The 26,923-nt window shown below is 61.4% G+C and overlaps 2 protein-coding genes across 11 annotated transcripts; both read right to left on the bottom strand.

Moving 5' to 3' along the window:
- Positions 1–2,016: 2,016 nt before the first annotated feature.
- Positions 2,017–7,615, bottom strand: Spib (Spi-B transcription factor (Spi-1/PU.1 related)). Of its 5 annotated transcripts, none has more exons than XM_005412786.2 (6): positions 7,558–7,615; positions 6,862–6,889; positions 4,552–4,624; positions 4,109–4,323; positions 3,684–3,834; positions 2,017–2,743 (listed from the first exon to the last, which is right to left on the bottom strand). In XM_005412786.2, the coding sequence occupies exons 1-6, from the start codon at positions 7,578–7,580 to the stop codon at positions 2,445–2,447; spliced, it is 789 nt and encodes a 262-aa protein (XP_005412843.1). In that variant the 5' UTR covers positions 7,581–7,615; the 3' UTR covers positions 2,017–2,444. The 5 variants fall into 5 exon arrangements, with proteins under 5 accessions (XP_005412843.1, XP_005412842.1, XP_013364483.1 ...); XM_005412785.2 differs by having other exon boundaries at positions 4,552–4,627; XM_013509029.1 differs by lacking the exon at positions 7,558–7,615 and having other exon boundaries at positions 6,862–7,008.
- Positions 7,616–8,582: 967 nt separating this feature from the next.
- Pold1 (polymerase (DNA directed), delta 1, catalytic subunit) lies at positions 8,583–26,759 on the bottom strand. 6 transcript variants are annotated; one of them, XM_005412790.2, is made up of 29 exons: positions 26,656–26,759; positions 21,768–21,869; positions 20,867–21,057; positions 20,175–20,371; positions 19,784–19,897; positions 18,869–19,015; positions 18,667–18,792; positions 18,431–18,599; positions 18,253–18,337; positions 18,055–18,184; positions 17,605–17,771; positions 17,274–17,378; positions 15,902–16,042; positions 15,718–15,828; positions 15,241–15,432; positions 15,075–15,163; positions 14,747–14,863; positions 14,508–14,621; positions 14,170–14,317; positions 12,157–12,252; positions 11,847–11,984; positions 11,034–11,209; positions 10,578–10,730; positions 10,389–10,491; positions 9,827–9,959; positions 9,634–9,747; positions 9,355–9,407; positions 9,167–9,264; positions 8,583–8,736 (listed from the first exon to the last, which is right to left on the bottom strand). In XM_005412790.2, exons 4-29 carry the CDS (start codon positions 20,368–20,370, stop codon positions 8,631–8,633), a joined length of 3,321 nt encoding a protein of 1,106 aa, XP_005412847.1. In that variant the 5' UTR covers position 20,371; positions 20,867–21,057; positions 21,768–21,869; positions 26,656–26,759; the 3' UTR covers positions 8,583–8,630. The 6 variants fall into 6 exon arrangements, with proteins under 6 accessions (XP_005412847.1, XP_013364479.1, XP_013364478.1 ...); XM_013509025.1 differs by having other exon boundaries at positions 20,813–21,057; XM_013509024.1 differs by lacking the exon at positions 26,656–26,759 and adding an exon at positions 25,870–26,486.
- Positions 26,760–26,923: the final 164 nt, after the last annotated feature.

Below are 26,923 nucleotides of genomic sequence, written 5' to 3' on the forward strand. Positions count from 1 at the left end.
CCGCGCGAGGCGGGGTTCCGGGGACCCAGGCGGGGGCGGGGCGCGGGGAGCACTGCCGTCAAGGCGGGGTCCGCCTGGGAAGGAGACGGCCGGAGGACCCACAGCGAGGGACGGCGAGTGCCTCGCCGAGTTCTTCCCGAGTCTCCCGCCGGCTCTCGGCCAAAATCCCCTCCGAGCCGGAAACTTCCCCGCCTCCAGGGAGCACCAAGCCAACCAGAAGGCGGCTTTCACGTGACGTCAAGTGTTGCCAGGCAGACCCTCCAGCGGCTCCCCAGGACCCCCGCGAAGTCGTTTTGACGCCAGTGCCACCCGCCACCAGCCTGAGGGCTCAATCCAGAGAGAGAAAGACAGAAAGACCTAAAGTGAGGAGGGCAGAGACCCAGACAGACGGGAAAGCGAGGAGGAGGTGGGGAAAAACTCTAACTGGCCTCAAAGGGAAACGCGAAACTTAAACGGACCCTCCCCCTCCACCGTTGCTGCTTCTTGGATTCTTACTCGGGCGTTCTACGCTCAGCCAAGTGTGGCCTAATTGCCTCTCTGGTCTCCGTTCTCATCTTCTCGCAGTGCCGTCGCGGTGGCTCAGAGCCAGTTCCGCGATAGGTCGCCGTCCCTGATAAAGGGTCTCAGGACACCTGCGCTTTGTGTACCTTTATTTCTTTTTTTATTTTTACTGCACATTTAAGTGCCGATGACAGCTGTTGCAGGAAGTACCTTCTCTGTACGAGGCGGCCTGGGGAGGGGGCTGTGTAGCCCCCTTCTCCTGAGAGCAGGTCCCAGCTTGGCCTCTGGTACTTGCCGCCCCCCTTGTGGACCTCGGTCCCCATACCCTTCCTCCCTCCTGGCCGGCCATGGCGGGGGATGTCATGAGACGGTTACAGGCTCAACAGAGCAGGCCTTCTGAGGTCCTTCTCCTGTTCTCCCACTTTCTCAGAAATACAAACCGAGCTGTGAGTGCCCACCCCTCCCCCACCCCTCCCGGACCTCTGAGTCCAGGAGGCCCTGGGGTCCTGGCGAGAGCTCCCACAATTCGTGCAGCTCAAGCTGGGTTTGCGTGGGGCTCAAAATGCAAACGGTCAGGGACAGCAGGCAGCTGGGCCAAGTCCCAGGGCAGCCTGGAGAACAAATGCCCCGTTATGAGGGCCCCTGTCTAGCTCCAGGCTCTCCACACCAAAAACCTGGCCCACTGTGGAGGGATCGCCTAATTATGCAAAATCTCCCTAAATCAAAAGGCTGGTTGGCAAGACAGGGTTTTCCCTTCAGAATACTTCAGTGAATTTAAGAAGACATCACCAGGGACCCGGATTGCCCACTCGGGGTCAGGGGTTGACAACCAGGTTAAAAAAAAAGTCATGGTCAGGACCAGGGGTGTTGGCGCACACCTGTAATCCCAGCACTTGGGAGGCTGAGGCTGGAGGATCTCTGTGAGTTCCAGGCTATCCTGGGTTACACAGTGAGTTCAAGGACAGCTTGGAATACACAGCAAGACCCTGTCTCAAAACAAAAAGTACCATGGTACAGGGAGCTGCTGGCTGCCACAGAAATCACCAAGGTGAATTGGGTGTGGTGGCACACACCTGTAATCCCAGCACTCAGGAGGCTGAGGCAGGAGGATCGTTGCAAGTTCGAGACCAGCCTGGGCTACAAAGTGAGCTCAAGTCCAGCCTGAACTGCATAGCGAGACCCTGTCTCAAAAAGACAAAAATTAAAAAATAATAAGAAGAAACCACCAAAGTGACAGATCTTTGGTATAGGCATACAGAGGGCATGCCAGGAAGGAAGGATGCCCAGAGAACGTGGGCTGCTTGGGGGCCTCTTTATGATTAGAAGATCCCAAATATGACATGGGGATCCCGGACTCACTGAATCCCCCACCCCTACCCCGGACCTGACAAGTCACTTCAGACATGGCCAAAAGATTCCAGAGGGACCCTAGATGGGATTGCAGAACTCTAGACACAAAAAGCTGAAAGTAGAGCGGTCCCAGAGCATTGGGGGATCTCAAAGATGACAAAAGGATTTAGGGGGACAGGTGTGACAAATCATAGGGGCACAGAGCGCTGGGACCAAAGGATTCCCAGAGAGCCCCAGACATAAGTAGGACATCTCTGATCCGACGAGAATTCAGACAAGAGAGGAGGATCCAGGTTCACCCGCCTACATGCACAGGGCGAGGGTTCTGGTAGCGCTCTTTCTGGGGCAGTGATCTGTGGGCACCTCCACCCTGTGAGATGGAGGTTCGCAGACACACAAGGGACCTCCAAGAGGTTCCCGTCCTGGATGCGGGACCTCGGATAGGGATCCCAGAGGCTCCTGGGGTTCTGGAAGCACTGCCCCCTACACACACACAGTAGAGTGGTCTACGGGTCCTGTGATCCAAACCACGACGATCCCGCGGATCCCGAGCGGGACGGCGATCCCGGCGACACGGAAGCCCGGGGTTCGGCTCAGGCGCGGCGCGCGGCCGGCAGCAGCGCGCTGTCGAACTGGTAGGTGAGCTTGCGCTTGACCTTGCGGATCTCGCCGGTCTTGGCGTAGTTGCGCAGCGCGCGCGCCAGCTTCTGGTAGGTCATGCGCTTGCGGTTGCCCTTCTGCTGGCCCCAGCGGCGCGCCAGGAGCTCCTTGTGCTTCGAGGAGAACTGGAAGACGCCGGCGCCCGGCTCCACCCACCACACGCACTCGCGCATGTCTCCGCGCGTCAGCAGCCCCAGCAGGAACTGGTACAGGCGCAGCTTCTTGCGGGCCCCTGCGGTGGAGCGGGACAGGCGTTAGGGGGCGCTCCTGTGCCCCCAGTCCTGGGGTCCGGGCCAGACACGTGGGCAGGCGGAGGGGGTGACAGGTGCACCTGGCTCTGTCCCCAACCCCGAGCACGGCACGTCCCCCGCCCTGTTCCTGCTTGGGTGTCCGGGGCTGGCGACCGTCCTGTTTGCTGCCCAGTGACGGCAGCAAGTGGTACCGGCAGCCCCTGCCAAGGACAACGGCAGCGACTCCCGGGGAGTCAGCGGCCCTGTTGCGGGTGTGGATCAACTTGGGCCGTTTCTGCAGCTCCCGGGCTCCCAGTCCCTCCGCCCCAGGCGGGACAGGGTCCCGGGAGAGGCCAGGGTGCCTGGCTCCTGGGCTCTCTCAAGCAGCAAGGACCACACAGAGCCGGGGGTTTCAGGTGGAGACGAGAACCCCACCTCTGCCGTTTCCCAGCTATGTGACCTTGGCGTGGCAGCGTCCCTGAGCCTGAGCAAGCCGGTCCATAAAGGACGTGCGTGTGCGTGCGCGTGCGTGACTGCGGGAGACCCCCGCTGGCCGCTTGCTGCGTGCTGTACAAGTATGAGCTCAGTTCACCATTCTTACATTTTTTGTTTGTTTGTTTGTTTTTTGTTTTGCTATGGTACTGGGAATCGAACTCATGACCTTGCGCTTGCCAGGCAAGCGCTGTGCCACTGAGCTAAATCCCCAGCCCTTCAGTTCACCATTCTAACCCAGGAGACAGGGATGATGACGGTAACGCTGCCCATTTGATGAGAGGGAAACAGGCCTGACAGGTAAAATCGCTGTCACAGTGTGCAGACTGGAAACCAAGGCACAGAGGGGCGGGGGGCGTCTCCAAGGCCACACAGCCCTCAGAGCAAAGCCCCCGGGCCCCTACTCCGCGGCCCCCCTCCCCTTCTCTCCCCCTCCCCTCCCCCACCTACCTGCCTCGGAGCCCCTCCCCTCGGGGCTGCTCCCGAGGACCTCGTCTGACTCGCTGTCTGAGACCTCCAGGGCAGGGCTGTCCAGCAGCAGGTCCTCCTCCTCTGACAGCACGGGGCTGGGGTACGGGGCGTACGCCAGGGAGCCTAGGGTCTGCGGGAGGCCCGCGTCACCGCACATCCAGGACCCCTTCCTCCCCGTCTCCTTCCCTGCGCGCGTCCCTCCCCGCTCAGGTTCCTGTCCGCATGTCCCGGCCAGGGAACACCCGTGCTCCTGCCCTGTGCGCTCCTCGCACGGGGCCGCTGCAGGCTCAATCTGGGCGCAACGTGCAGGGACGCAGGGAAGGTTCTGCCGGGGAGGTGAGCCGAGCCACGGGTTGGGTCATAAGCGCCACTGGGGTGGACCTAGCTGTCTTCCTGGCCCTCACCTGGCCGGTGAAGTCCTCCGTGGGGTACGCGGGGAGGCCGGCCCCCGGGGTCTCCAGGCTGGGGGGCGGCTCGAGGGTCCCCGCGGGGCTGTAGGTGGAGGGGCCGTAGCAGAGCTGGGTGGCCTGGGGGTGGCCAAAGGTGGTCACTGCTGGTTCGAAAGCTTCGTAGGGTGCAGCTGGGATGGGCGGGGCTTCGGTCCAGCCCCACAGGGAGTCTGGGGAAGGACACCAGGGTCAGAATCCCTCCCACCAGAGCTGGCACAGAGGGGCCATTGTGGGCTGTGCAAATGCCTGACCCCAGGATTTGCATGAGGAGCAGGTGGGTGGGAAAGGAAAGGGGAGGTGCCTGGGCCAGCCATCTCCTGCGGTGCTAGGAGAGACCTCCTCAGGCCTCAGCTACCCCACCTGGGAAATGGGCCCAGGGCCCAGCGGGGGTCACTCACCAGCAGCCCCCTCTGAGTCAGGGTGGCTGGAGTGCTTGCAGCTGTCCAGGTCATAGAAGACGCCATCTGGGTACTGCTGGGGGGTGGGACAAGGTCACTCCCAGCTTCAGAAGCCCCCACCCCATTCCCAGGCCTTGGAGAGACTCTGACGCACTCTGACACAGACGGGAAAGGAGAGGAGAGGCTAGGCTGGCAAGAACACAGAAATAGAAAGAGACAGACACACAGACAGGGCAGGAGAGATGCACAGAGACAGATCTCCAGAGAGTGGGACCAGCAGCCAGCTCCTGCTCCAATGTGGCTGTCAGGACCCGAGCGGCTGGCCACGGTGTAGGTGGCTCTAGGGCCCTAGGCTGACCTTGAATTCACGGAAGTCCTCCTGCCTCAGCCTCCCGAGTTCTGGGAATACAAGGATGTGCCACTACGCCCGGCTCTTGATGCTTCTTGCATCCCCTCCCTGTTGGTCTGCTCCCTCCCAAGAATCATGTGTTGTTTTAGCCACAGAAGTTAATGGAGATGGGGTGGGGATATAGCTCCTTGCTTGCCTGGAAGCCTGAGGTCATGAGTTCGATCCCCAGTTAAAAAAAAAAAAAAAAAGAGAGAGAGAGAGAAGTTAATAGAGACTAAAGGGAATGTAGGTCTACACCACCCCTATGGCCCAACAGTCTCTTCCTGTTTACCAAGGAAAGCTGAAAACATTATGTCCCCAGGAGCCTTGGCCAAGAGTCATTAGAGTAGCCTTGTCAATAGCCCAGATGTGCTGGGCATGGTGGTGCACACCTGTAATCCCAGCACTCAGAAGGCTGAGGCAGGAGAATCGTTGTGAATTCAAGACCAGCCTGGGCTACAAAGTGATCTCAAGGCCAGCCTGAACTGCATAGCGAGACAAAAAAAAAAGCCCAGATGTGCAACAGTAGGAGGCTGGGGGCTGGGGTTTTAGCTCAGCGGCACAGCGCCTGCCTGCAAGTGCAAAGTCATGAGTTCAATTCCTGGTACAGGAAAAAAAACACAAAACAAAAAAACAAACTCTTTTAGGGGCTGGGGATTTAGCTCAGCAGCACAGCATCTGCCTGGCAAGCGCGAGGTCATGAGTTCAACTTCCGGTACCGGGGGGAAAAAACAAACAAACAAAAAAAACAGTAGGAGGCTGGAGAAGAAAAATGGTATAATCAGCAGATGAAGTACTATGCAGCAAGGAAAAGCAACAGACTCTTAACACACACTGTTGAGGGAAGGAACACAGATCCCAGTGGGACCCACTGCATAAGTCACTTCATATAAAGTTCAAAAACAGGCAAAAGCTGGGCATGCTGGTGCAAATCTGGGAGGCTGAGGCAGGGGAATCACAAGTTGGAGCACAGTTTGGACAATAATTAGACCCTGTTTCAAAAAGGGGATGGGTGGAGACATAGCTCAGTGTGGTGTGAAGGCCCTGGGTTTATTCCTCAATACAACTAACAAACTGCGAATACCACAAATAAACTGATGGTGCGAAATATCCAAATGGGGGCTTGTGTGTGGAGTAAGGGAGGGGATGTTCTAGAGTGGTGGAATGTTCTGGATCTGACCAGTGCTCACACAGCCAGGTACACAGTGCAAAAATTCCTGGCTGTGCACATACGAAAGGTCATTGTTTGTGGCTTGGGAGTTGTACGTCAAGTAAAAAAAACAAACAAACCAACAAGTCAGGTGTAGTGCACATCTGTAATTCCAGGTGTTCAGGAAGCTGAGGCAGGAGGATGGAAAGTTTGAGTCCTGCCTGGGCAACTTAGCAAGGACCTGTCTCAAAAATAAAATCTTTTAAAAATCTGGGAATATAGCTCAGGGTGAAGGCCCTGGGATCAGTCCTTGGTACTGTGAAAAATACAAGAAAGAAAGGGGAAAACAAAGAAAAACCAACAAAACCAGAGGCCGGGAGGGAACGGCGGAGGGTGCCGGAAGTGGGTTTCTCCTGACCAAGCAGGGAGGTCTATCTATTGCACTGGGATATGGGCCCCGGGAGGTTGTGTGTTGTTTCCTGTGTGTCTGAAATATTACAGGATAAAAATTTTAAAACAGCCCGCCCCTCCCCCTCCCCCCTAAAGAAAAATGAGGGAGGGAAGAGGGTGAATGTGAGATATGGATGGAGACAACGCGGTCATGGGGAACGCGTCTCAGAGCCCAAGAGGAAGAAGCCAGAAGGAAGATCCGCGATGAGCAGGAAAGGGAGGAGGGGAAACTGAGTCAGGGAGAAAAGGCCGGTTTTGAGGGAGCTCACAGTGGGCACATGGGTGCCCACACCACTCACCGGGCCCAGGGACCTGGACTCACCAGAAAGCTGAAGTGTGGCCCGTCGAGCCTGGAGGGAGAGAGACACAGGGGCATGTCAGCGCCAACCTCAGCCACCTGGGCTGGCGGGAGGAGGCGGCAGCTGTAACCACCGAAGCTCTGCAGGCTGCTGGGTGTCCCTGCCTGAGACCAGCCCCACCACCGGGACAGGAAGTGGGGGGCAAGGGCCAGGCAAATGTCCCCCCTCCTCGGGATTTGCATAGATAGATGCGGGGAGGGGCAGGGAAAGTGAGGGGGAGAAAGTCCCCCGGGAGGAGCTGTGGGCACGGTGGAGGGGCGGGCGGCAGCTGGCCTCTGTGAAACGTGTCCAGGGGGAGCGGAGGGGGTGCAGACCCCAGCATGGGCACAGGGAGCAGAGGTATTTCTGGAGCCCCAGGGGTGGAGGCAGAGGACTGGGGGCAGGAGAAGGGGCCAAAGGCCAGGGAGAGGGACCAAGAGCGCACAAGGACCGAGACCCAGCTGGACTTGAAGCAGACCCCCGGGCGGGCCACCTGGGAGGACGCAGGCAGAGGGGACAAGCAGGTGTCCCCCGGAAATAGGACCCTTGGGGACCTGGAGAGACCAGGCTGGGGAGAACACCAGGCCAGCAGAGGGGCCCTCCTGTCCCACCCACCTGCTCCTGGGAGGGGCCCCCAGGCTGAGGGTGGGGGCAGGGCGGGTGGGGTGGGGGTCACTTACTGTGCAGCCTCCAGGGCGAGCATGGTGCCGTGGGGCGCTGGGCTTGCTGTGGGGCTGCAGCTGCCACCCCTCTATATACCTTGGCCCAGCCCCGGGGAGGGGCAGGGGCACTGGGCCCTCCCCAAAAATCCCCTCGGGGAGGGGGCTGGATTGCGCAATGCCAGTCACGTGGCAGGGAGGGCGGGCCTGGCCATGAGGATTTGGGGATCCCCACAGTTGGAGGCAGGGATGGGGGGCTGGCCCCGGGGGTGATGATGGCTCAGGAGCTGGACTTGGGGGGAGATCCTGGGAAAGGAGAGGCTTGGGGCCACTGCGGTGAGATCAGGAAAATGGCCAAGGTGGGATGGGTCGTGCTCCAATGACCAAGGCAGCGAGCCTGGGGATGGACAGCTGAGACCCGCGGGGGCCGCACAGGCAGACTGGGCTGGGGGGAAACCCAGGCTGGAGCTGACCCTCAGGACCCCAGGTGGAAACATCTGTGGGTGTCACACCGTGGGGGGGTCCCCTCCTCTTGTGCCAGCTGGGGAGTGGAAGCCTCCTGCCTGCCAGGGGCTGCCCCAGGCCCCGCGGAAGCAGGCAGCATCCGGCTGAGGGGTGGCCACCAGGCCCCCAGGGAGGCGACACCTGGGCAAGGCAGAGCTGTGCAGAGATGCCCTCAGTGCCCCGAGGGGAAACTGAGGCAGGACAGCGTCATGAGCACCGAGCATCGGGGCCTGGAGCCTAGGCATCTCTGGGGAGGGAGAGGTGGGTGGGGTCTGGGGGTGAAGGCCGTGCCGGGGCTCCTGACATGGGATCTTGTAGCCAGTGGTGGTGGTGCACCCCCGTCATCCCAGCACTGAGGAGGCTGAGGCAGGAGGATGGGGAGGTTGAGGCCAGCCTGGGCCAATTAGTAAGACCCTGTCTCAAAATTAAAAAGGTAAAAAGGCTGGGGATGTAGCTTTGTGTGGAAGGCCCTGAATTAAATGCCCACTAATGAAAAATAAACACCTGTGAACCTTTCCCCTGAGAGACCACAGAGCACCTGGTAACAAAAGGCCAGAATTTTATTAACCGCCCCCACAGGAAGCTTCCGGTCACCAGGCCTCAGGTCCAGGGGGGCCGAAGCGGCGCAGCAGCTTCTCCTGGTCCTCCAGGTCCTTCCGCACCTTCTTGCGCATGTAGAAGATGGGGCAGTCCCGGCTGCAGAACGGGTGCGGTCAGGGCGGCCGGCTGGTACCCAGCCCAGGCTGGGGGGCTGTGAGCGTGTCCCCAGGGCGGGGGCCGTTCCCAGGACTTTGCCCCCTGCCTGCTGCCCACCCTCCTCCTGTGGAGGCTGTTTGCTCAGCGGGCATGGGGGCAGATAACAGTGGTGCCCGGTGAGGCACGGGTGGCCGTATATCACCTGTCACCTGGCGTGGGAACCCGCCCCGCCCACCTGTTCCCTGGGGAAAGCCCGGCCCCACCCTGGGGGAGGGGAGTGGTCCGGGAGCTTGGCCAACTCTGGGCAGACTCGGCTGACCCTGCCCCACTTTGCGGGTGGGGATGTGGGGAAGGGCACCCCAGCAGGGACCCTGGAGCTTAGTCCCCTACCCGCAGGCTGGGGCAGGGAGGGCCGGGAGCGGGTGCCCACCTGGTACAGATGACGTCCTCATGCAGGCTGCCCTGACAGCGCTGGCACTGGGTCCAGAGGCGAGCGAAGCGCTCTTCCAGGGCGTTCAGGTGGGACACCTACGGGGCGGGGCCGAGTGAGCTGCCTGCACCCCAGCCGGCCCAGTCCCAGCCCCAGCCCCGGCCTAGGCCCGGCCCGTGCCTGCTCACCTCCTTCTGGTACAGCTCCGACTCCCGAGGCAGGCAGAACCTGCACACGGCTCCTGGGGAAGGCCAGCACAGGGGTGTCGGGGCTGAGCCGGCCCGGCCACTCCACCCCTGCCCCTTCCCCGCCCGCTGCCCATCCCGCTGTGAAAGTCCCCAGAGGCTGAAGAACAAGGGAGCGAGTGTCGTGGGGGAAAACTCCCCTGGGGAACTCCAGGAGGGCGAGGACCCTGGGTGGGGGTGCAGGCAGAGGGCACCCGACCCAGGCAGGGACTGGGGTCTCACCCTCGTGGCTGAGCACCGTGCGGCAGCCGATGCAGCAGCTGCGGCGCGTGGCGAAGGCCAGGAGGCCACCCACCTTGCCCGTGAGCACCGTCTTGCAGCGTGTGTGGTCACCGCCTGCAGGAGGAAGCGCGAGGTGAGGCGGAGCTCCTGCCGCCCCCCAGCCCCCCAGCCCCTGCCCAGGACCCCGGCGTACGCAGCAGCACGGCCTCGGCGCGGCCCTCGCCCAGGATGGGCTCGAAGATGCGCAGCAGCGGCTTGGCAAGCTGCTGCTCCAGGTAGTACTGCGTGTCAATGGGCAGGCTGTGCTCCAGCACGAACAGGGGGTCCTGCGGGGACGGGGTGCAGCCCTGTCACACACAGCAGCCACGGGGTGCGCCTGGGGCCCTGGGTTCTGAGCTGGGCAATGACTGGGCGCGGGCACCACCCGAGGCCGCCACTTGGCTGGGAGGGGTCGGGGATGGGTCGGAGGTCACGGGAAGCCCAACTTGCTCCCGGGCCCATGCTGGGGGCTCCAGTCACGAGGAAGGGCAGAGTCTTGGGAGGAGGCCAGGCTGGAAAGGGCGGCTATGGGGTCACTGCCCGTCTGGGTGGGATGGTGAGGGCAGAGACAGCCGGTGACGGAGGCAGAGCTGTGGGCGGGGTGAGCAGGGAGGAAGAGGGGTGTGCTGGGGCCCGGCCCGCCCACCCTGGAAAGCAGAAGTGAGAGCTGAGGGCGCGGGGCAGGCGGCGGCCCAGGTGGGCCTCACCTCCCTCACCTCGGACTTCATGTAGGCGGCCACGCCCTTGGCAGCACCGATGATCACGTAGGGGACGCGGTCCCCCAGGCTAGGTGCGCTGCCGGGGTCGCGCTTCCTCATCCTGCGGGGACAGGGAGGCGGTGGCAGGGTGAGGGCCCGGGGGCGGGGACGCAGGAAGTGGCCCGCGGGCAGAGGTCGGAGCCTGACCTCTCGGCCAGCTCCACGTGGGCCTGCTTGCCCGAGTAGTCAGCCGCGGCGCGGGTCAGCTCCTTGGTGATCACCAGCTGGGAGATGTCGATGCGGTTGCACAGCAGGTCCGAGATGATGTCCTTGGCGTGGGCCACGGCACCCTCGGGGTCTCTGGGGAGGGCGGCAGTGGCACCAGTGGGTACAGAGGCCCAGATGGAAACCTAAACCAACCCTGGTGCTGGGGGGCCAGGGGCAGGGAGGGGCCTGGCCACAGGCTGCAAAGTGCAGAGCCTGAGCCGCAGCTGCGCGACCTCACTCGCCACAGCCTCTACCCGGAGGAGCGCGACATCTGCGTTCCAGGACAGGAGGGCTCGGGGCCCTAACTGCTGGGCTCAGAAGAAAGCTAGGCAGGACCCCGGGGCTGCGGGAGGATGCCAGGCCCAGAACCCCGGGGCTGAGGGAGGGCCCACACACCGGTCAATGAGCAGGCGGCGCAGGGAGGCCGTGACAAGGTTGGCCACGAGTGGGCAGTTGTCCCTGCGCACGGCCTCCAGGCCCTTGCAGTCCATGCGGTCGTGGCTGTCGGGCCGGGACGAGAAGAGCAGGCCAGCGTAGCGCTTCTTGCTGATGAGCAGGTAGGGGAAGTAGACCTGGCAGGGACAAGTGAAGACAGGCCTGAGACTTGGGGGTTCGGTCCCCATCCTAACACTTCCCCCAGAAACAGGCCAGGCAAGAATGGTTCCTGAGACACAGTATTGGGACACTCAGAGAGCCCAGAGCCTATGATCTCTGACTGCCATCAGCCACCCAGGGACCCCCGGCCCCAATCTGAAACAGCAGGATACACCTTGAATGCATCCAGACAGGAGGAGACAACGAAGATCCCCTCAGAGAGGAGAGCACCGGCCCCAGACCTGCAAGCTGAGTACTGGAGTGTATCTGAGCCATGGGGAAGAAGGTGGCGTGGGGATTCTGAGCTGGGCCTCTACAGCCTGGGGCTGGGGCACCCATTACGGTGTGTGGCCCAGGATGACCCTGCAGACGGCAGCCGTGTGGACCTCCGGGAAGGTTTACAAAACCCGGACACGTCGGTCGAGTGTAACAAGGGCCAGGGCTCGGGATGTTTCCAAAACTCAGCCTCAAAGTCAGGCATCTGCAGAGCCAGATGCCGACCCATGGGCTCTTGAACCTCAAGGGGAGGGCATCAGGGGATCCTCAGCCAGCGCACCCTCCACCGTGAGGCACCCCAGGCCCAGAGACCCCCCGAGCCTGGCAGACCCTGCACACCTTCTCAAACTCCAGCCGGATGGGTGGGGGGAAGTGGCCTGACACCCAGCTCGCGGCCTCGCGCCCCAGGTCCATCGCCGCAGCCACGGAGGAGACGCCGAACCGGCACATGACGGAGTCTGTGTCACCGTACACCACCTGCGCGGGGACGCGAGGGGTCCCTCATGCCAGCCAGGGGCTGAGGCTGAAGGGGCCCAGGACACACCGAGGAGGGGCAGGGTGTGCAGGGAGGCGGGGACTGTGGCCGTGGTCCCCTGGAGCTCTCCCCAAGCCGCCCCAGGCCTTTCTCGGGCAGCAGGGCGGCCCTGACCTTGGCGTCGGCGCTGTAGCCGTTCTTCACCGTGTACTTGGACTCCACCAGCTGCTTGGTTTTCTCGATCATCTGCCGTCCAAACCCCGTGACGCTCTGTGCGACACAGAAGCCACACGGTGCGGTCCTGTGGGGGTCCTGCCCCGACGCTCCCCCGCAGCGGGGGCCCGGGGATGCTCCTGAAGGTCGGTGGGACACACGCAGGCCCCAACCCAGAGCTCCGGGCAGGAGCTGACCGCCCGGCGAGCCATGGGAAGGCCGTGGTCCATGGGCTGTGGCTCATGCGTCTCCACCACACAATGTCGAAAATACTTTGTGCCCGGACCATGGACACTCCCTTCCCCTCCCCCGAGTCAGCAGGGATGCCCCATCCCTGTGCAACGGGCCAGGGCCACACCCCCAGAGAAGCCACTGCACCCCACCTGCTGTATTTTACAAATAAGGCCACTGAGGCCCAGCACGGGCACGACGCTATGGAGCCTCAGTGCGGTTCTTTTGTGTGGATCCAGCCAGAGAATCTTCACCTGACCGGGACATTCGTCCACCCACACTTCAAGTGACTGCAGCCACAGCCGTACCTAAACCGACAACCTTCCTGTCTGCGCTTCACTCAGGCCATCAGCCCCTGTTCCTTTCTCGCTGCAGTGGTTCATTATTCTAGTGCTGGGCCCCGCAAGCTTGACACAAACAAGGAAAGAAGCCACGGGACAGAGACGGGACTGGAACAGAGGGAGGAGCAGGCCGAGCACCAGCCCAGCTGAGCTACCAGCTACCAGGTGGCCAGGGCAGCTGGAGTTGCAAGAGGCCAAGGAGGGGAACGCAGGGGTGCAGAATAGAGGTTCACTTGGGCCCCCTAACTCTGGCCTGCTCTGGGGGGACCTCTACATGCCCGGATGTTCATTCACGGGGCCCTGAGCCACAGCAGGGAGCTTGGGCGCTCATGCAGACCCAGCCATACAGCGTGGGTCTGACCTCTGGGTGCAGGGTGGAAGGGAATAGCCAGTAGCTAAGGTCACGGGAATGCACCCTGCCTACCCCACCTGCCAATACGGCAGGACGTGAGGACCCAGTGTGCGGCAGCGCGGCCCACACTTGGTCTTTCCTAGATCCTGCCCTTTGGGTAGCTTTGCTTGGCCAATTTTAATCTGTAGCCCTTGCTGTATTAAATCCTAACTGCAAGCCTGCATGCAGCTTGTCTGAGTGGTCTGGGGGCTTGGTGGGGGTGCACGAGGCCCTGCCTGCGGGTCTCCCCATCTTCTTCCACCAGGACCCCAGAAGCCTGAGGAGCTGCCGGGGTAGTGAGGGAGCTTCCTGTGGTTGGAGCAAACCAAGAAAAGGTGCAAAAACACAGGCTGGACGGGCGGGAAGGCCCTGCCCAGGCCGAGGCCGGGCTTCAGGGCAGGGCAGGAAGGCAGTGAGCAGATCTGCCATGTTCCCACTCAGAAATGGCGCTGGTCAGGTGCCTATGGAGCGTCCGCACCGGGCTCCCACACCCAAAAGAGGGGACAACGCCAGTACCAGCAGTGATGGGGGTGGAGGCCCAGAGACCTGGCCAGGACACCGCAGGTCCCCAGCTTGCCCCAGGCCCTGCCCCCACTAAGAGGATGCTGATTGCCTCCCCTCCCCTCCCCTGCAGGGCAGGGCCTGACTGCCGGGGACCCTGGACACATGGGCAGTGAGCAGAGCTGCCCCCTCCCTCAGGTCACCTGGTCCAGGGCCACTTGTGACTAAACACGTCCTGCCTCCATGGTCCTTATCCCCACCAGGTCAAGGAGAGCTGCTGGGATAGGGCTCTGTCTGTTACCCTCTGCACCCGGTGTGCGGAGCCCGATCCACAGCATCCGCTCAGTGAGCGTTTGCTGACTGAAAAACCCAGCCAACAGCTCAGGCAGCCCGGGGATCCTCGCTCCAGGAGGTCAGAGAGCTGGGCAGCGAGACCCCGACCTCCCGACCTCCCGGTTCTCGCCATGGGGGTCTCCCACCCTGACGCGCCGCCCCAGGCCTGAGGCTCACCTGTGAGATCTCCAAGCAGGGCAGCTTGCCCACCTGGGCACCCGTGAAGCCGTACACAGAGTTGGCGCTCACCTTCAGCGCCAGCTGCCGCCCATCCAGCACCTGCCGCCGCAGGGGGTCCGTCTCCTGGGCCAGCTCGGCCTTGGCCCTGGGAGGGAGCAGGATCGAAGGCTGCTCAGGCAGCGCCCAGGTCTCAGGGACAGACCGGGGCCCAGGGAGGGCCCAGGCGCAGGCGGGCCCTGGTCAGGCTGCCGTCTGCAGAGGGAGCCTGTACAGCTGGACACGCAGCACACTGCCCCGGGCGCCAGGCAGTAGCAGGGGCACGCGAGCACGCCCACCTCTTCCGGGCGCTGAGCAGGTTCTCCAGGATCTGGGGCAGCAGCCCCTTCCGCACTGACGTCTTCACGAACTCGTCCCCCGTGGGCGTCTTGATGAACTGGTCTGCGTCCAGGCTGCGGGGAGATGGTGCCGGGTTGACTGCCCTCCTCGGCCCCGGCCTCTCCATCTCCCTTTCCCACCCCCTATTCTAGGACCTGCATCCGTCCCCATGCCAGCCCTGAGCGCCCAGGTGCCGTACCCCAGCTTCTGGGCAGCCCCGGGCCGCAGCAGCGTGGTGTAGCACAGGTTATGGGCCATCATGATGGACGGGTACAGAGAGGAGAAGTCCAGAGTGGCGATGGGGACGTCATAGTACCTGCAGGGAGCGCCAGTGGGGCTGTGTCAGGGCCGGGACCCCGTGCTGCCGGAGACCCCGTGCTGCCAGACCCCAGAGCCTATGGTCTCTGACTGCCATCAGCCACCCAGGGACCCCCGGCCCCAATCTGAAACAGCAGGACACACCTTGAATGCATCCAGACAGGAGGAGACAACAAAGATCCCCAAAGAGCCCCAGCCCCAGGCCTCACCCCTTGAGGGGCTCGATGACGGTAGCTCCCGTGTAGTCCTCGCCGCCCTCCGTCTTCACCACGGGCATCAGCAGCCCCTCGCGCATGGCCTGTGGAGGGGCCGGGAGTGACCACGTGGCCTTTGGGCCCAGGGAGCCTGCGGCGCCCACCCCGGCCCGGCGCTGACCTGCCGTAGCAGCTGGGACACGACCTTGACCTGCTGGCCGCGGCTGAGCAGGTAGCTGAGCGGCACGCCAGTGACGCGCGCCATCTCCACGTTGTTCACCAGCACCATGAGCCGCTCGAGCAGCCGCAGCGGCAGGAAGGCGTCCTTGAGGCAGTACACGGCCAGGCGGCGGCGCGTCTGGTCGTTCCCGTTCTGGGGACGGCAGGGGGCTGCGGTCAGCGGTGGTGAGGTCTGGGTAGGGGAGGGCAGGGCGTGATGGGGCCTGGGGGTCTGTGCAGGGGTGAGGGCAAGAGAGCAGAGGTCCTGGGCACAGGGCCCACAGGGTGGGCAAAGCTGAGGGACAGGAGAGGTGAGGACGGGGCTGCAGACGAGGTCACGGACAGGCGAAGGGTGAGCTCAGAGGACGGAGCACCAAGTTAGGGTCAGAGGACGGGAAGTGAGGCAGAGGGCAGCAGGGTGGGAGAAGCCTCACAGCACCTGCAGGTCCGTGATGATGCTGTGCTGCACGTCCTCCTTCTGCTCGCCCAGGAAGTGGAAGCTCACGGCGTTGAGCGTGTAGGAGCGCAGCTTATACTCCCGCAGCAGCACCTGCAGGCGGGCAGGATGGTTGTAGGGCCCGGCCAGCCCTCCCGGAGCCCGGGGCCCCACGGCCCAGCCGTACCTGCAGCATGTCCATCTGCACGCGGCCCACCATGCTGACCACCTTGCTGTCCCGCCGGCCCACCTGCCTCGACTGGAACGACGAGTCCCGGATGCTGGAGGGGAGCCCGACCACGCGGCCCAGCAAGGGGAAGCCCTTCACCTGGGGGTACCAGGCGGTGGGTGACGCTGTCGGGGGACAGACTGTCCCTTGGCCCCACCCAGGCCACACCAGGCCACGCCAGAAAGGAACAAAGAGGAAGCACAACAGCCCTGCATGCGACCCGGGACCAGGCAGTCGAGAAGGCCACGGCTGCCACCAGGCTCAGGCAGGGGAGCCGGGGCCGGGTTATGGGCAGAGTTGGGGTGAGGCGGCCCCCAGGTGGGGAACAAGAGGGGGAACACATATGGGGATGATACTGGGTGTCTGCAGGGAGCCAGGCCGAGGGCAGGAGGGGGAATCAAGGCACAGTGTGTCCTTTTGGGCTGGCGGCACATGGACTAGCAGAAAGACTGAGGCAGGGCTAGGGGCACTGCAGCCTGGGCACAAATGCCAGTGTGAGGGCTGGGCTTCTCCCTGGTGCTGCTGGGCACTGTAAGTTTGTTTTGTTCTGTTTGTTGTTGTAGTGCTCGGGGTTAAACTCAGAGACTTCACACTGAGCTACATCCCCAGCCATTTTTATCTTGAGACAGGGTCTTCCTAAGTTGCCCAGGCTATGCTGAAGCTGGTGATCCTCCTGCCTCAGCCTCCCAGAATGCTGGGATTACAGGTGTGTGCCAACATGCCCAAGAATATTCTGTCCTTTCATCACCACATTAGCCAAGCATACAAAACCCAGGAGAATAATACGATCCAGCCACTAGGAATTGAACTGTGTTCCCCCAAGAGTCCAAGGTCCCGACATCCAGTGCCCCTGAGTACAGGCGCATCTTGAAACAAGTCTCTGCGGGGAACTTGAGACACGGCCCTCACAGTGGCCCTTAACCAAGGGCAGCTCAGAAAAAAGGCAGACTAGGACAAGGGGCCACACGGGTGGCAGGGGGGGAACGTCGGGAGAAGACGGTGCCCCCAGAGCCCAGTAGAGGCCAAGCCAGACCTTTCCTTCCCAGCCATAGCAGGAAGCAGCCCGACCTTGGCCTCCAGGCCCCAGGGCCCAGGGCCCCAGCCCAGCCCTTGACCCCGGCCTGGGTTCTTCCCCCAGCAGCCGGGATGCCCTGCACTCACGCCAGGCTCCGCAGCACGTGGCGGGGCGCCCCTCTCCTTGTGGCCTTCTCCCTCCCCTCCCCTCCCTTCCTTACTCCTTGCTGCCGGCAGGGCCAGGCCCAGGACAGTGGGCTGCGGGCAGAATGAGGGGCAGAGCCACGCAGGAGGGGCTTCCCCGGCCGTGCCTCACCTTGAGGGTCTGGGCGCGAGAGATGAGGTAGGGGAGGTCAAAGTTCTGAATGTTGTAGCCAGTGATCACGTCGGGGTCCATGGTGCGCACAAAGACAGACCAGGCCTGGGCAGGAGCACAAAGCGTCAGCCTGACGCCCACACTCTCGGAGCGCCCCCTGCTGGCACGCTCTGGAAGCAGCCCGTCCTGAAGACAGCGCAGCACCCAAGGGTGTGCTCAGCCTCGCCACACGCGCCTCCAGCCTCCAAAGCCAGGCCGTGGCCTCAGGGCGCAGGGTCTCAGGCGGGTGGGGGACAAGGCTGAGGTCAGGTCAGGGCGGAACGAGAGCCACCTGCAGCAGGTCCTCTTCCCGCTCGTAGCTCTGCACCTTGGCACCCAGGATGGGGGCGCAAGGCCGCAGGGTGAGTGCCAGGCGCAAGAAGGGCTCTGGCTCGCCCCAGCGCAGGCCCAGAGAACAGATCTGGATTACGGGGTCCCGCTCGGGCTCAGGGAAGATGCCTGCAGGGGGAACACAGGGGACCTGAGTCCTGCCTCTCCTTCCTACCACCTGGCGGCTGGGCCCCGCCCATCCGCGTCTCTGCCCTGCCGCCTGCGGCCTGCGGGGTCCTGCGGTGCCCGCCTCCTTTCCTTCCACTCTGGCCCTGGCAAGGACAGGCCTGCCGCAGGGTGTTTACACTTGCAGGTTACTCTGCTGCAAATGCTGCCCCCGCCCCTCACCCGATCAGAGCCTCCCACAGCCCCAGCGTCCCCGAGCTGGGGGTCTCGGGGTCTGGGCACAGACCTTTGCGGCCGGCACACTCAATGTCGAAGCTGAGCACACGCAGGGGTGCAATGCGCTGCCACGGCCCTTCCGGAGGGTGGCTGACGATGTCAGACCACAGCACGTCGGCCTCCAGCTGACACAGGGTAGCCTGTAGGAGGAGGCGTCAGAAGGAGCTGCGTCTTGGCTCCCTGCCCGTGCACCTGGGGAACCCTGTACCTTCTTCTCCTTCTGCCTCAGGACGTATTTTCCAGCCGGGAGCTCCAGCCAGTTGCAGCCCACGATGTCTGCATCCACCATGAACCTGGGACAGGGGTGGGGTGGGGTGGGAGTCAGGAGCAGAGAAGCTGATGAGGTGGGGCTGGGGGAGGCCCAAGGGAGGGGTGGGAGTCTGTACCGGATCTCAAAGTCCACATTGGCCTCATAGGGTGCGAAGCTGGGGGTGCCCAGGCCCACCACGCGGACGCCCTGCTCCAGGAGGCGGCGGGCAGGCGCCATGAGGCGGGGCAGTGCCAAGGTGATGCGCAGGAAGGGCGAGGGGCCGTGCCCGTGGTACCCGAACATGCCTGCAGACAGAGGAGGTTGGGGCCAGCTCGGGGAGGCCCCCAGCCCCAGCCCCAGGGCAACACTCACTCTCACGGGAGCACAGCTCCACAGCCAGCACGGCCAGGCCTGTGAGCTCCTTGCCGCCCCGCTGGTCCCGGCTGATGGCGGCGCTCAGCTCGCGCTGCAGGTCCTCCAAGTGCTCGGCCCCGAAACCTGGCACGGGAGGGCCGGTCAGAGGAGCACTGGGCCCCGAAGGCCAGGCCAGGGCCCCAGGGCTGCGCCCACTCACCGGGAGGCGCAGGGGCATAGAAGTAGGGTGCGAAGCCGTGGATGTGGCAGCAGACGGAGACGCCCTCATCCGTCACCCCGAAGGCGCGGAGCACAGGCACATGGTTGTGGGACGGTGGGGTCCACCCTGGCAGGGGCTGCGCTGGACCTGGAGGTTACAGGGTAATGCAAGATATCCCCTCCGACCTGACCTTGCAGCAGGGCGCCTGGCCACCTCCTTATTCACTGTCTCTTGCCTGGTGCCATTCTCTACCCTCAGCAAGAGGGGCCCCTCTGTCTTCTTCCTTTGTGGTACTGGGGGTTGAATCCAGGGCCGCACACTGAGCTATGTCCCCAGCCCCTTTTACTTTAAGACTCTCCTGCCTCAGCCTCCCAGACTGCTAGGGTTTACAGATGTGGGCGATCATACTTGATTCCCTCCTTTTTTTTTCTTTTTTTTTTGGTTTTTCTCCGGTACCGGGAACCGAACTCATGACCTTGCGCTTGCCAGGCAGGCGCTTTGCCGCTGAGCTAAATCCCCAGTCCCTCCCCTCCTTATTATGTCAGATATTTATGCAAGAAGTAAAAACTACTGATCAACACATGGATCTAATGCCATGAATGTTCAGATTCATTCTGGCAACCACCACAACACGGTCCTGCCCCCCCTACGGCCCCTCCATGCACCAGCGCTGACCTGACCTGGGTTCTCTTTGTCAAGTTGTCCATGTGAATGGGCTTGCAGTGGGCCCCCCGGGGCACACAGTGTTTAGTGGTCAGCATGAGCTGGGCCACTTCCCGCTCCTGCCCTGGGCTCCTTGCCCTGTGCCTCCGGCCCACTCCTAGTCACTGCAGTGGGGACCACTCGGGTCCGGTCCTCCCACGGGCTGTGACAACCTGAGAGACAGAGCTGGCCACCTGACTCTACCCGACTCACCCACGTAATGATCGATCTCCAGCTGCTGGAAGATGAGGGGCTCCATCTGGGGGTCCAGCGGGGGCGGGGCGGGCCGCAGCCAGCGGGGGTCAGTGGCTGCCAAGGAGAGCTGCCCTGGATGGGGCAGAGGAGTCAGGGCCCCCTTGGAGACAAGCGACACCTCCAGGCCAGCCCTGGCCCCCCATTCCTCAGGCCCCACTGAACAGGGCAAGGTAGGGTGGAGGTGGTGGTCTGGGTCAGAAGAGAAGCTGCAGCCCCTGAGATGCATACAGGTAAGGGGTCAAAGGTCAGCCCTTTGGGGGACTCAAAGTGGGCACAGGTCGGCTTTGCTGCGGACTCCAGAGGCAAGAGCAGAGGTGCGGGGGCTGAGGGGTCCCGGTCCAGGGCTCACCGTCCACAGCCCCCTCCAAGGCTGGCTGCAGTGCCTCCTCCTCCTGCTCCTGCAGCCTGTGCTCAGCCTCCATCTCCTCCAGCAGCGCCAGGTCCTCTTCGAACTGGGACGGCGGAATCTCCTCATCCCAGAGGCCCCCTCGAGCCCGCTTTGCGGGTATCCCGGGCCCCGGGGCCCGCTGCCGCTTGCCATCCATCCTGTGGGCAAGTCGGGGCTTGCTGGGAGCTTTCCTGTCTCCTCCACGCCCCATGCACCCGCGGTACCGGGAGCAGCTAACAGTCCGACTCTCCACCTGGCGCTGATGGGCGGCGGGCGCACCCCCAGCTTAACGCAGGCCCCACACCCCGCCCCTCAGGGCCCTCGCTGCCGGACCCTTCCCTATCACCTGACCCTCAGCACAGCCTTTTTCCCGATTCACCTCTATCCCATCTGCCCGGCCTCCCAGCAGACACGGGAAGCGCCCAGGCCAGTGGCTGCATCCCACCCCAGGCAGGCCCGACACTCGTAGCCGTGGAAAGGACCTTGCTGCCCCGGCTCAGGCAGCAGCCCCGAGTCCCACAGCCACCATCTCAGCGGCTTCCCGTGGTGCCTGAAACGCGCGCTGGGGCAGCTGCACGACTGTGACTGAGCTTGCGCACCGTGTAACTTCTGGGTGCCTTCCACCTTCCACTCCCCATGGTGGGGGGGCCAACCTGGGCCACAGGATGGGCCAGCCCTGGGCTCCTTGGCAACTTCTGGATGGCGAGGGGACGAGCTCAACTTGGGTCTCTCTGGGGCTCCTGTTACAGCAGCTTGGTTGAGATCAGCGATGGTGAACCTTTCAGGGCGTATGATCACAACGGCCTGCTGTGGCACGCGCACCCTAAGTTTGCCATCACCCGCCCTGCATGAACAAAGAAAAGCACTGGGGCAGGAGGAGCGCAGGTCTGAGCCCCGCCTGGGCTATTTAGTGAGTCCCTGTTCAAAGTAAAAAATAAAAAGGGCCAAGAATACGGCTCAGTGAGAAAGCCCTGGGTTCAAGCCCATGTACTACAAAATAATCAATCAATCAATATTTAAAAAATAAGCTGTGTGAAAGAAGCCAGGCATAGAATGCCCAGACAGCAGGACGAGGGAATGGTGAGGAGCAATTGCTTCATGGGCATGGGTTTTCTTTAGGGAGGTGGGATGTTCTGGAACTAAAGAGAGGCGACAGTTCACCACGTAGTGAACATACACCGAGCTGTTCGCTTTAAAATGGTTCATTGTGCTGGGTCTGGTGATACACATCTGTCAGCCCAGCATGCAGGAGGCTGAGGCAAGAGGACTGCGAGTTCAAAGCCAGCTTGTGCGAGACTCTGTCCTGAACTAAAAAAAGGGCTGGCCAGGTGTGGTGACACATACACCTGTAATCCCAGCACTAGGGAAGCAGAGGCTGGAGGACTGCCACAAGTTCAAGGCCGGCCTGGGCTACGTAAGGAGTTCAAGGCCAGCCTGGATTATAGAATAAGACCCTGTCTCAAAAAAGAGGCTGGAGATGTAGCCAGGTGAGTGGTAGAACACCCCTCGGTTCCATCCCCAGGTTCACACACACACATACACACTTCACCTCACCTCTGCACAAAAGGAAATCCTGTGGCGTATGATGCCGTCTACACAACACTATAGAACAACCTGGGGTGGCCAGGACTGATGAGGACGGGGCTTGAGGCAATTCTGAGGGATGACACAAAGTGAAACATCACCCGCATCAGACTGCACACTGGTGACCTTATGCATTTCACTATATGTACATCACACCCCAATTAAACACATAGAAGTTTGCAGGCTGCAATTGGGTACCTAGGGATTTACGCTACAGATATGGCATCACGGGAAAATGCTGCATTTACAAGGTAACTTCCAGTAGCATTATTTGAACTGTCAAGACTGGAAACCACCTAAATGCCCTCCCTTAGGTGACTGTTTAAATAAATAACATTAATTCCATTCAATGGAATACTATGCAGCCATATAAAAGAATGAGGAAGCTCTGCAGGCCCACAGTGCACGCTCTCAAAGGGGCACTGTTCAGGAGAAAAGGCGAGGTATGCAATGGTGTGGAAGAGTTTTATGTTTTGTATTTTTAAAAAAACCCAAGAATGTTTAAGAAAATGTCTACCCTCACTCTAGTCACTGGGATACCCTCCAACAAATCCACAGGGAAGGTTGGCAACTACTGGTTTGGAATCTTTAAGCATGTCAATGTCACGAAAGAAAAGAAAAAGCTGTCATGGCAAAGAGATGCAAAGTGTGATCCCAAGCAGGATCTTGGGAGAAAAGAAATGCAGTTGGTTATGAAGGGTGCAACTGACCGCTGAACAGATCTGAATATGGTCTGTTTGTTCAGTGATAGTGTGTCCTGTCTCACGTGGAAGTGCCGGACTGTGACAACTGAACTGCACTGTACTGACGGAGGCTGGGGCCCCAGTTCTTAGGAGACACCTGCTGAAGTTTTTGGAGGATAACTCTCCTGATGACCACAACTGTCAAATAGTTCAGGCAAAAAAGAAGAATGGTGTGCAGATTCATGAGTGTTTAGATAAAGCAAATGAGGCAGCAATGCTGACACCAGTCACTCAAGGCAAAGGGCACACTGTTTGCTGTGCTCATCTTTGCTGTTTGCTGTGCTCATCTTACAAGGTCCCTGCAGGTTAGAAAACATTCAAAATAGCAACTTGAGGAGGAAATACATAAAAAAGGGCCATTTTTTTAAGGTGGGTAGCGGAACACATATATTGCTTCTGTGTGTGTATGGTGCTGGGGATCAAACCACGGCCTTGTACATGCTGGGCAAGCGTTCTACCTCTGAGCTACACCCCAGCCAGTGCATCACCTGGGAAGGACGGGCAGGGCTGGAGCCAGTGGTTTCCTGGGGACAGTGTGGAAGAGGACTTTATTTGGCAACAGCCCCACCCAGATATAATTCACACTGCAGAGGCTTCCGGGGCTACGGATGTAGCTCAGCGTGAGTGAGGCCCTTTCCATTCCCCAGCACCGCCACCAAAACAGCAAATTCACTCCTCAGTGGTTTTCGTACACTTACACTTGTACAGCCGCCACCACAACCCACTTTAGGACACTGTCAGCTCCCCAAAAAAGGCCACATCCTTGGGCGATCACTCTCCACTGGGGCCATCTGCTCCTCACCCCCAGGCAGCCATTAGCCTCTACAGACGTGCCTTCCTGAGACCTGCATCTCAGAATCCATCCCCTCTCACCGCTCTTCCTTACGCCTGAGCAGCTCCCCACCACGTGGCCCGACACAGCACGGTGTCACGTGTCACCCGATGTCCTCTCCTGCCTGGCACAGGACATGCACTTGGCACATGCTGGGCCCTGGCTCCTTAGGGCCTTCAGTAGAGTAGCACACGCCCTGTGACCCCAGTACTGCAGCAACAGGCGCCTGGAGTCGGGTGCTGGTTTTCAGTGACCTTCTCACGATGCCCTGGCCCCATCTCACCAACCTGACAGGGCTGCCCAGCCTGTGCCCGCACAGGGGTGATGCCCAGGGCTCTGCGGGCAGGCCAGCCCTGCACAGTGACTCCCCACAGGCCACTTCCCCCGTGTCTCCTCCAAGGACACAGCCACAGCCGCCACAACACCCCCACCAAGAGTGTGTCCCTTCAGGCATCTCACACCCCAGAGCTGAGCTCCACCTGCTCCTCACATCCCACAGTCCCCTAAATCTAACACCCTTGGAGTCACCTCAACTTTTCTTTTGCCCTCAGCATATCCTACCACTCCTAAAAGATCCCTCCTGAGGCTGCTCGTGGTCTCCCCCTGCTGGGCTGTGAGCTCAGTGCAGGGCTTCTCCCAGAGGTGCCAGGGAGCCTCTGCCAGGGCCTGGCACAGCGAGGTCCTGAGGGATGAATGCCCTCCCCGTCTCCCTCCCCCATGACAGCCAGAGGGATTCCGTACAAACAGGTCAGACCATCCTGTCCCTCCACTCAAAGCCAGTCCCTGTCCCCCTTCTCAGGTGAAACCAAGTTAAGTCCTCACCACAGGCCCCAGGTACCACACTATCTGGCTCCAAGTTCTCATGCCACCTCCCGCCCTCTTCCCTGGCTCATCACTGGCCTTGCTGCTCCTTAAACACACCAGGTCCAGTCCTACCTCAGGACCTTTGCACAAGCTGTTGACAGTGCAGACATCTCCTGGCTCCTGGGATTCCCCCTTCAGCCTCTGCTTGTGTACCACATTCCCAGGGAAGCTGTTTACAGATGCAAGGCCGCCCCTTCCTGGGACTCCCCACCCTCCTTTCCTGCTGCTCTGCTATCAGTTATCACTGGTTGGTATGCTGCACCCTTCTCAGTTCGCAAAGAGTGGCCCCTGGACCAGCAGAAAGAGGTGCAGACAAGACTTGTTGGAAAAGCTCATTGTCAGGCACACCTAGGACTAAACTGGGACCTCTGGGGGCCAGAGGGCGAGCCTCTGTGTTGTAAAAAGAGTTCCCACAGCTGGTGGTGTAGGCCTGTCATCCCAGCACTCAGGAGGCTGAAGCAGGAGGATCTTGAGCTCTAGCCCCACTCAGACAACTTGTCTCACAATACAATGAAAAGGGGATAGAGAATATAACTCAGTGTGACACCTTGGGCTCAATCCCTACTAATATGAAATAAATGAATACAGAAGAGCTCCCAGATTCCAACCCACTTGGGCCTGAGGAGTACTGCGTGTTCATCTTCCTCAATGTCTATGGTACTGGGACAGGAGCTCCATGACAGCAGGGATTTGTCTTTGGTTTCCTGAGACAGCTCTTGTGCCTAAAAAAACCGCTGGGACAGAGAAGGGGCTCACCAGCCATGGTTAAATGATCACAGTGCAACTCCGCATCTTGCACCTTGTGGGAACCTGTGCATTTTCCCAGTGTGGCCTTCAGCTTCCTTCCCTGCGCTGCTCTCTGACTGCACAGCCTGTGGACTGGCTGTGTCTGCCGCCAGCACCAGACGGGGCCTCTGGTGAGCAGGGAGGGCCTGACTCTTCTCTAGCCCCCAGTTACCCTCAGAAAACGTGAGCTTAGGCCAGGGATGTAGCTCAGCCGGGCAAGCTCAAGGCCCTGAGTTCGATTCCCGGTACAAAAAAAAAAAAAATTAAGAAAGTGTGAGCTGGATAAATCCCCGCCCTCAGCTGCCTAATCCTGCCACTTCCTGTCTCAGCACCAGCTCAGCTCCTCCAGACTGGCCAGACGCCCTTGGGCTCCCACAGCGCCTCACGCGACATCTGCCATCACACATGTGCATCCCAAGCTGGGCAGTCTTAGTCTGGGAGCTCCTCAAAAACAGGGCTCAGGGTCTCACCCAAGCCAGGGCCGCAGCATCACCCAGCACGGTGCCTGGGCCTCATGAGTTCAGATTCCCAGCACATGTCACCAACTCTGCTGAGATGTCCCTTGGCATCCAGGTTCTGCTCTGGCTCCCAAAGACCAGCTCTGCGCAATGCGGGGCTGAGATCTCTCATCCTTTCCACAACCTGCCTGAATTACCTCGGCTGCCCAGGTCCAGCAAAGGCCAGGACTGGGGAAGGCAGCTCTGTACGGGTAGAGGCCTGGGTGAAGTGCAGCAAAGAGGGAGCAGACAAGGCAAGAGCAGGTTTCTGGGTGGGCTCAGGGCCTGCCTTCAGAGCGGCTCCCCAAACCTGCTTCCCCCTCAGCCTTCGTCATCTGGCTGCTGCTCACCCCACGAAGCCGGGAGTCATCCCCACTCTTCCTCCAGCTCCAACCCAATCTCCACTCAGCTTCCAGCGAGTTCTTCAAAAACCAAGGCAGTTGATGCTGCGCCCATATGCAAACCCTCCCATGGCTCCCCAGTGAACCCCGAATAAAGGTCAGGCTCCACACGGGGTTCTCAAGGGCCGACAGGATCCGCTCCCCTGTCATGTCCCCCGACTTCATCTGTATCTCTGTCTTTAGCTCCAGCTCCAAACACACCCAGCTCCAGCCTGCTTCAGGGCCTCTGCGCTTGTGGGTTCCTCCGCCCAGACCTTTCACTACACTGCAGACTTCGCGTCCCGGGCGCTGCTTCCCCCGGGAGGGGCTTCCCGTCGAGATCGCCTGAGCCTGTTTTAGGTCTCGAAGCGCTTCCGCGCTCCTGCAAGTCCTTCTCGCCTGTCTACCGTGTTCCCCGGCGCAGGGACCTCAGACTTGCTCCTGCTGCGGTCCCTGCTTGAACGGCGCCTGGGACCGAGTACTCCACAAATGTCCAGCGAACAGAGGGCTGCGCAGGCTCGCGCGGGCACCGCTCGGTCCACGCCCCGCGCACGGCGACCCCGACCCCAGGCCAGGCCCGCACGGTCCCGTCCCGGCGCTCTCCGGCCACTGGTCCCTGAGGCCCCGAGCCAAGGCGGCCCCTCCTGCAGCCACGTCCCGCCCGACCCCTCACAACCCTTCCTCGGGGCTGCGTTCCGGACTCCCCAGCCCGGTTCCCCGTCCAGCCAAGCTCCCCGCACCTCTCTTCCTCCTTACCCGCTTCAAACAGGGTTTCCCGCCACAGTGTACGCCACCGCGACCTTTGACTCCAGCGTGCGCATGCCCAGAGCCACCGCGTACAGACCGGGCTACGCTCCCTGCCTGCCTCGTGGGGCGAGGCCCCGCCCCAATTCCGCCGCCCGGAGAGGCAAGCCACGCCCTTCCCAATTGGAGCCCCGCCCCGACAAATTTTGTTGGCCCCGCCCTAGCGTGACGTAGATCCAGGGCCACGCCCCTTACCGCAGAGCCTTCCAGCTGCCCGCAA

Source organism: Chinchilla lanigera, unplaced genomic scaffold (genome assembly GCF_000276665.1).
Source record: "Chinchilla lanigera isolate Chin_1 unplaced genomic scaffold, ChiLan1.0 scaffold00158, whole genome shotgun sequence".
Classification (NCBI taxonomy): domain Eukaryota; kingdom Metazoa; phylum Chordata; class Mammalia; order Rodentia; family Chinchillidae; genus Chinchilla; species Chinchilla lanigera.

Coding starts and splice junctions, on each gene's coding strand:
- Pold1 (XM_005412790.2), bottom strand. CDS start 20,370: ATGGATGGCAAGCGGCAGCGGGCCCCGGGGCCCGGGATACCCGCAAAG. Junction 18,793..18,868: donor CTATGCCCCTGCGCCTCCCG/GTGAGTGGGCGC, acceptor CTCCCGTGCCAG/GTTTCGGGGCCGAGCACTTG. Junction 9,408..9,633: donor CACGGTGCTCAGCCACGAGG/GTGAGACCCCAG, acceptor GGCCTTCCCCAG/GAGCCGTGTGCAGGTTCTGC.
- Spib (XM_013509028.1), bottom strand. CDS start 6,915: ATGCCCCTGTGTCTCTCTCCCTCCAGGCTCGACGGGCCACACTTCAGC. Junction 4,628..6,861: donor GGCCACACTTCAGCTTTCTG/GTGAGTCCAGGT, acceptor CCCACCCCCCAG/CAGTACCCAGATGGCGTCTT. Junction 4,324..4,551: donor TGACTCAGAGGGGGCTGCTG/GTGAGTGACCCC, acceptor GTCCTTCCCCAG/ACTCCCTGTGGGGCTGGACC.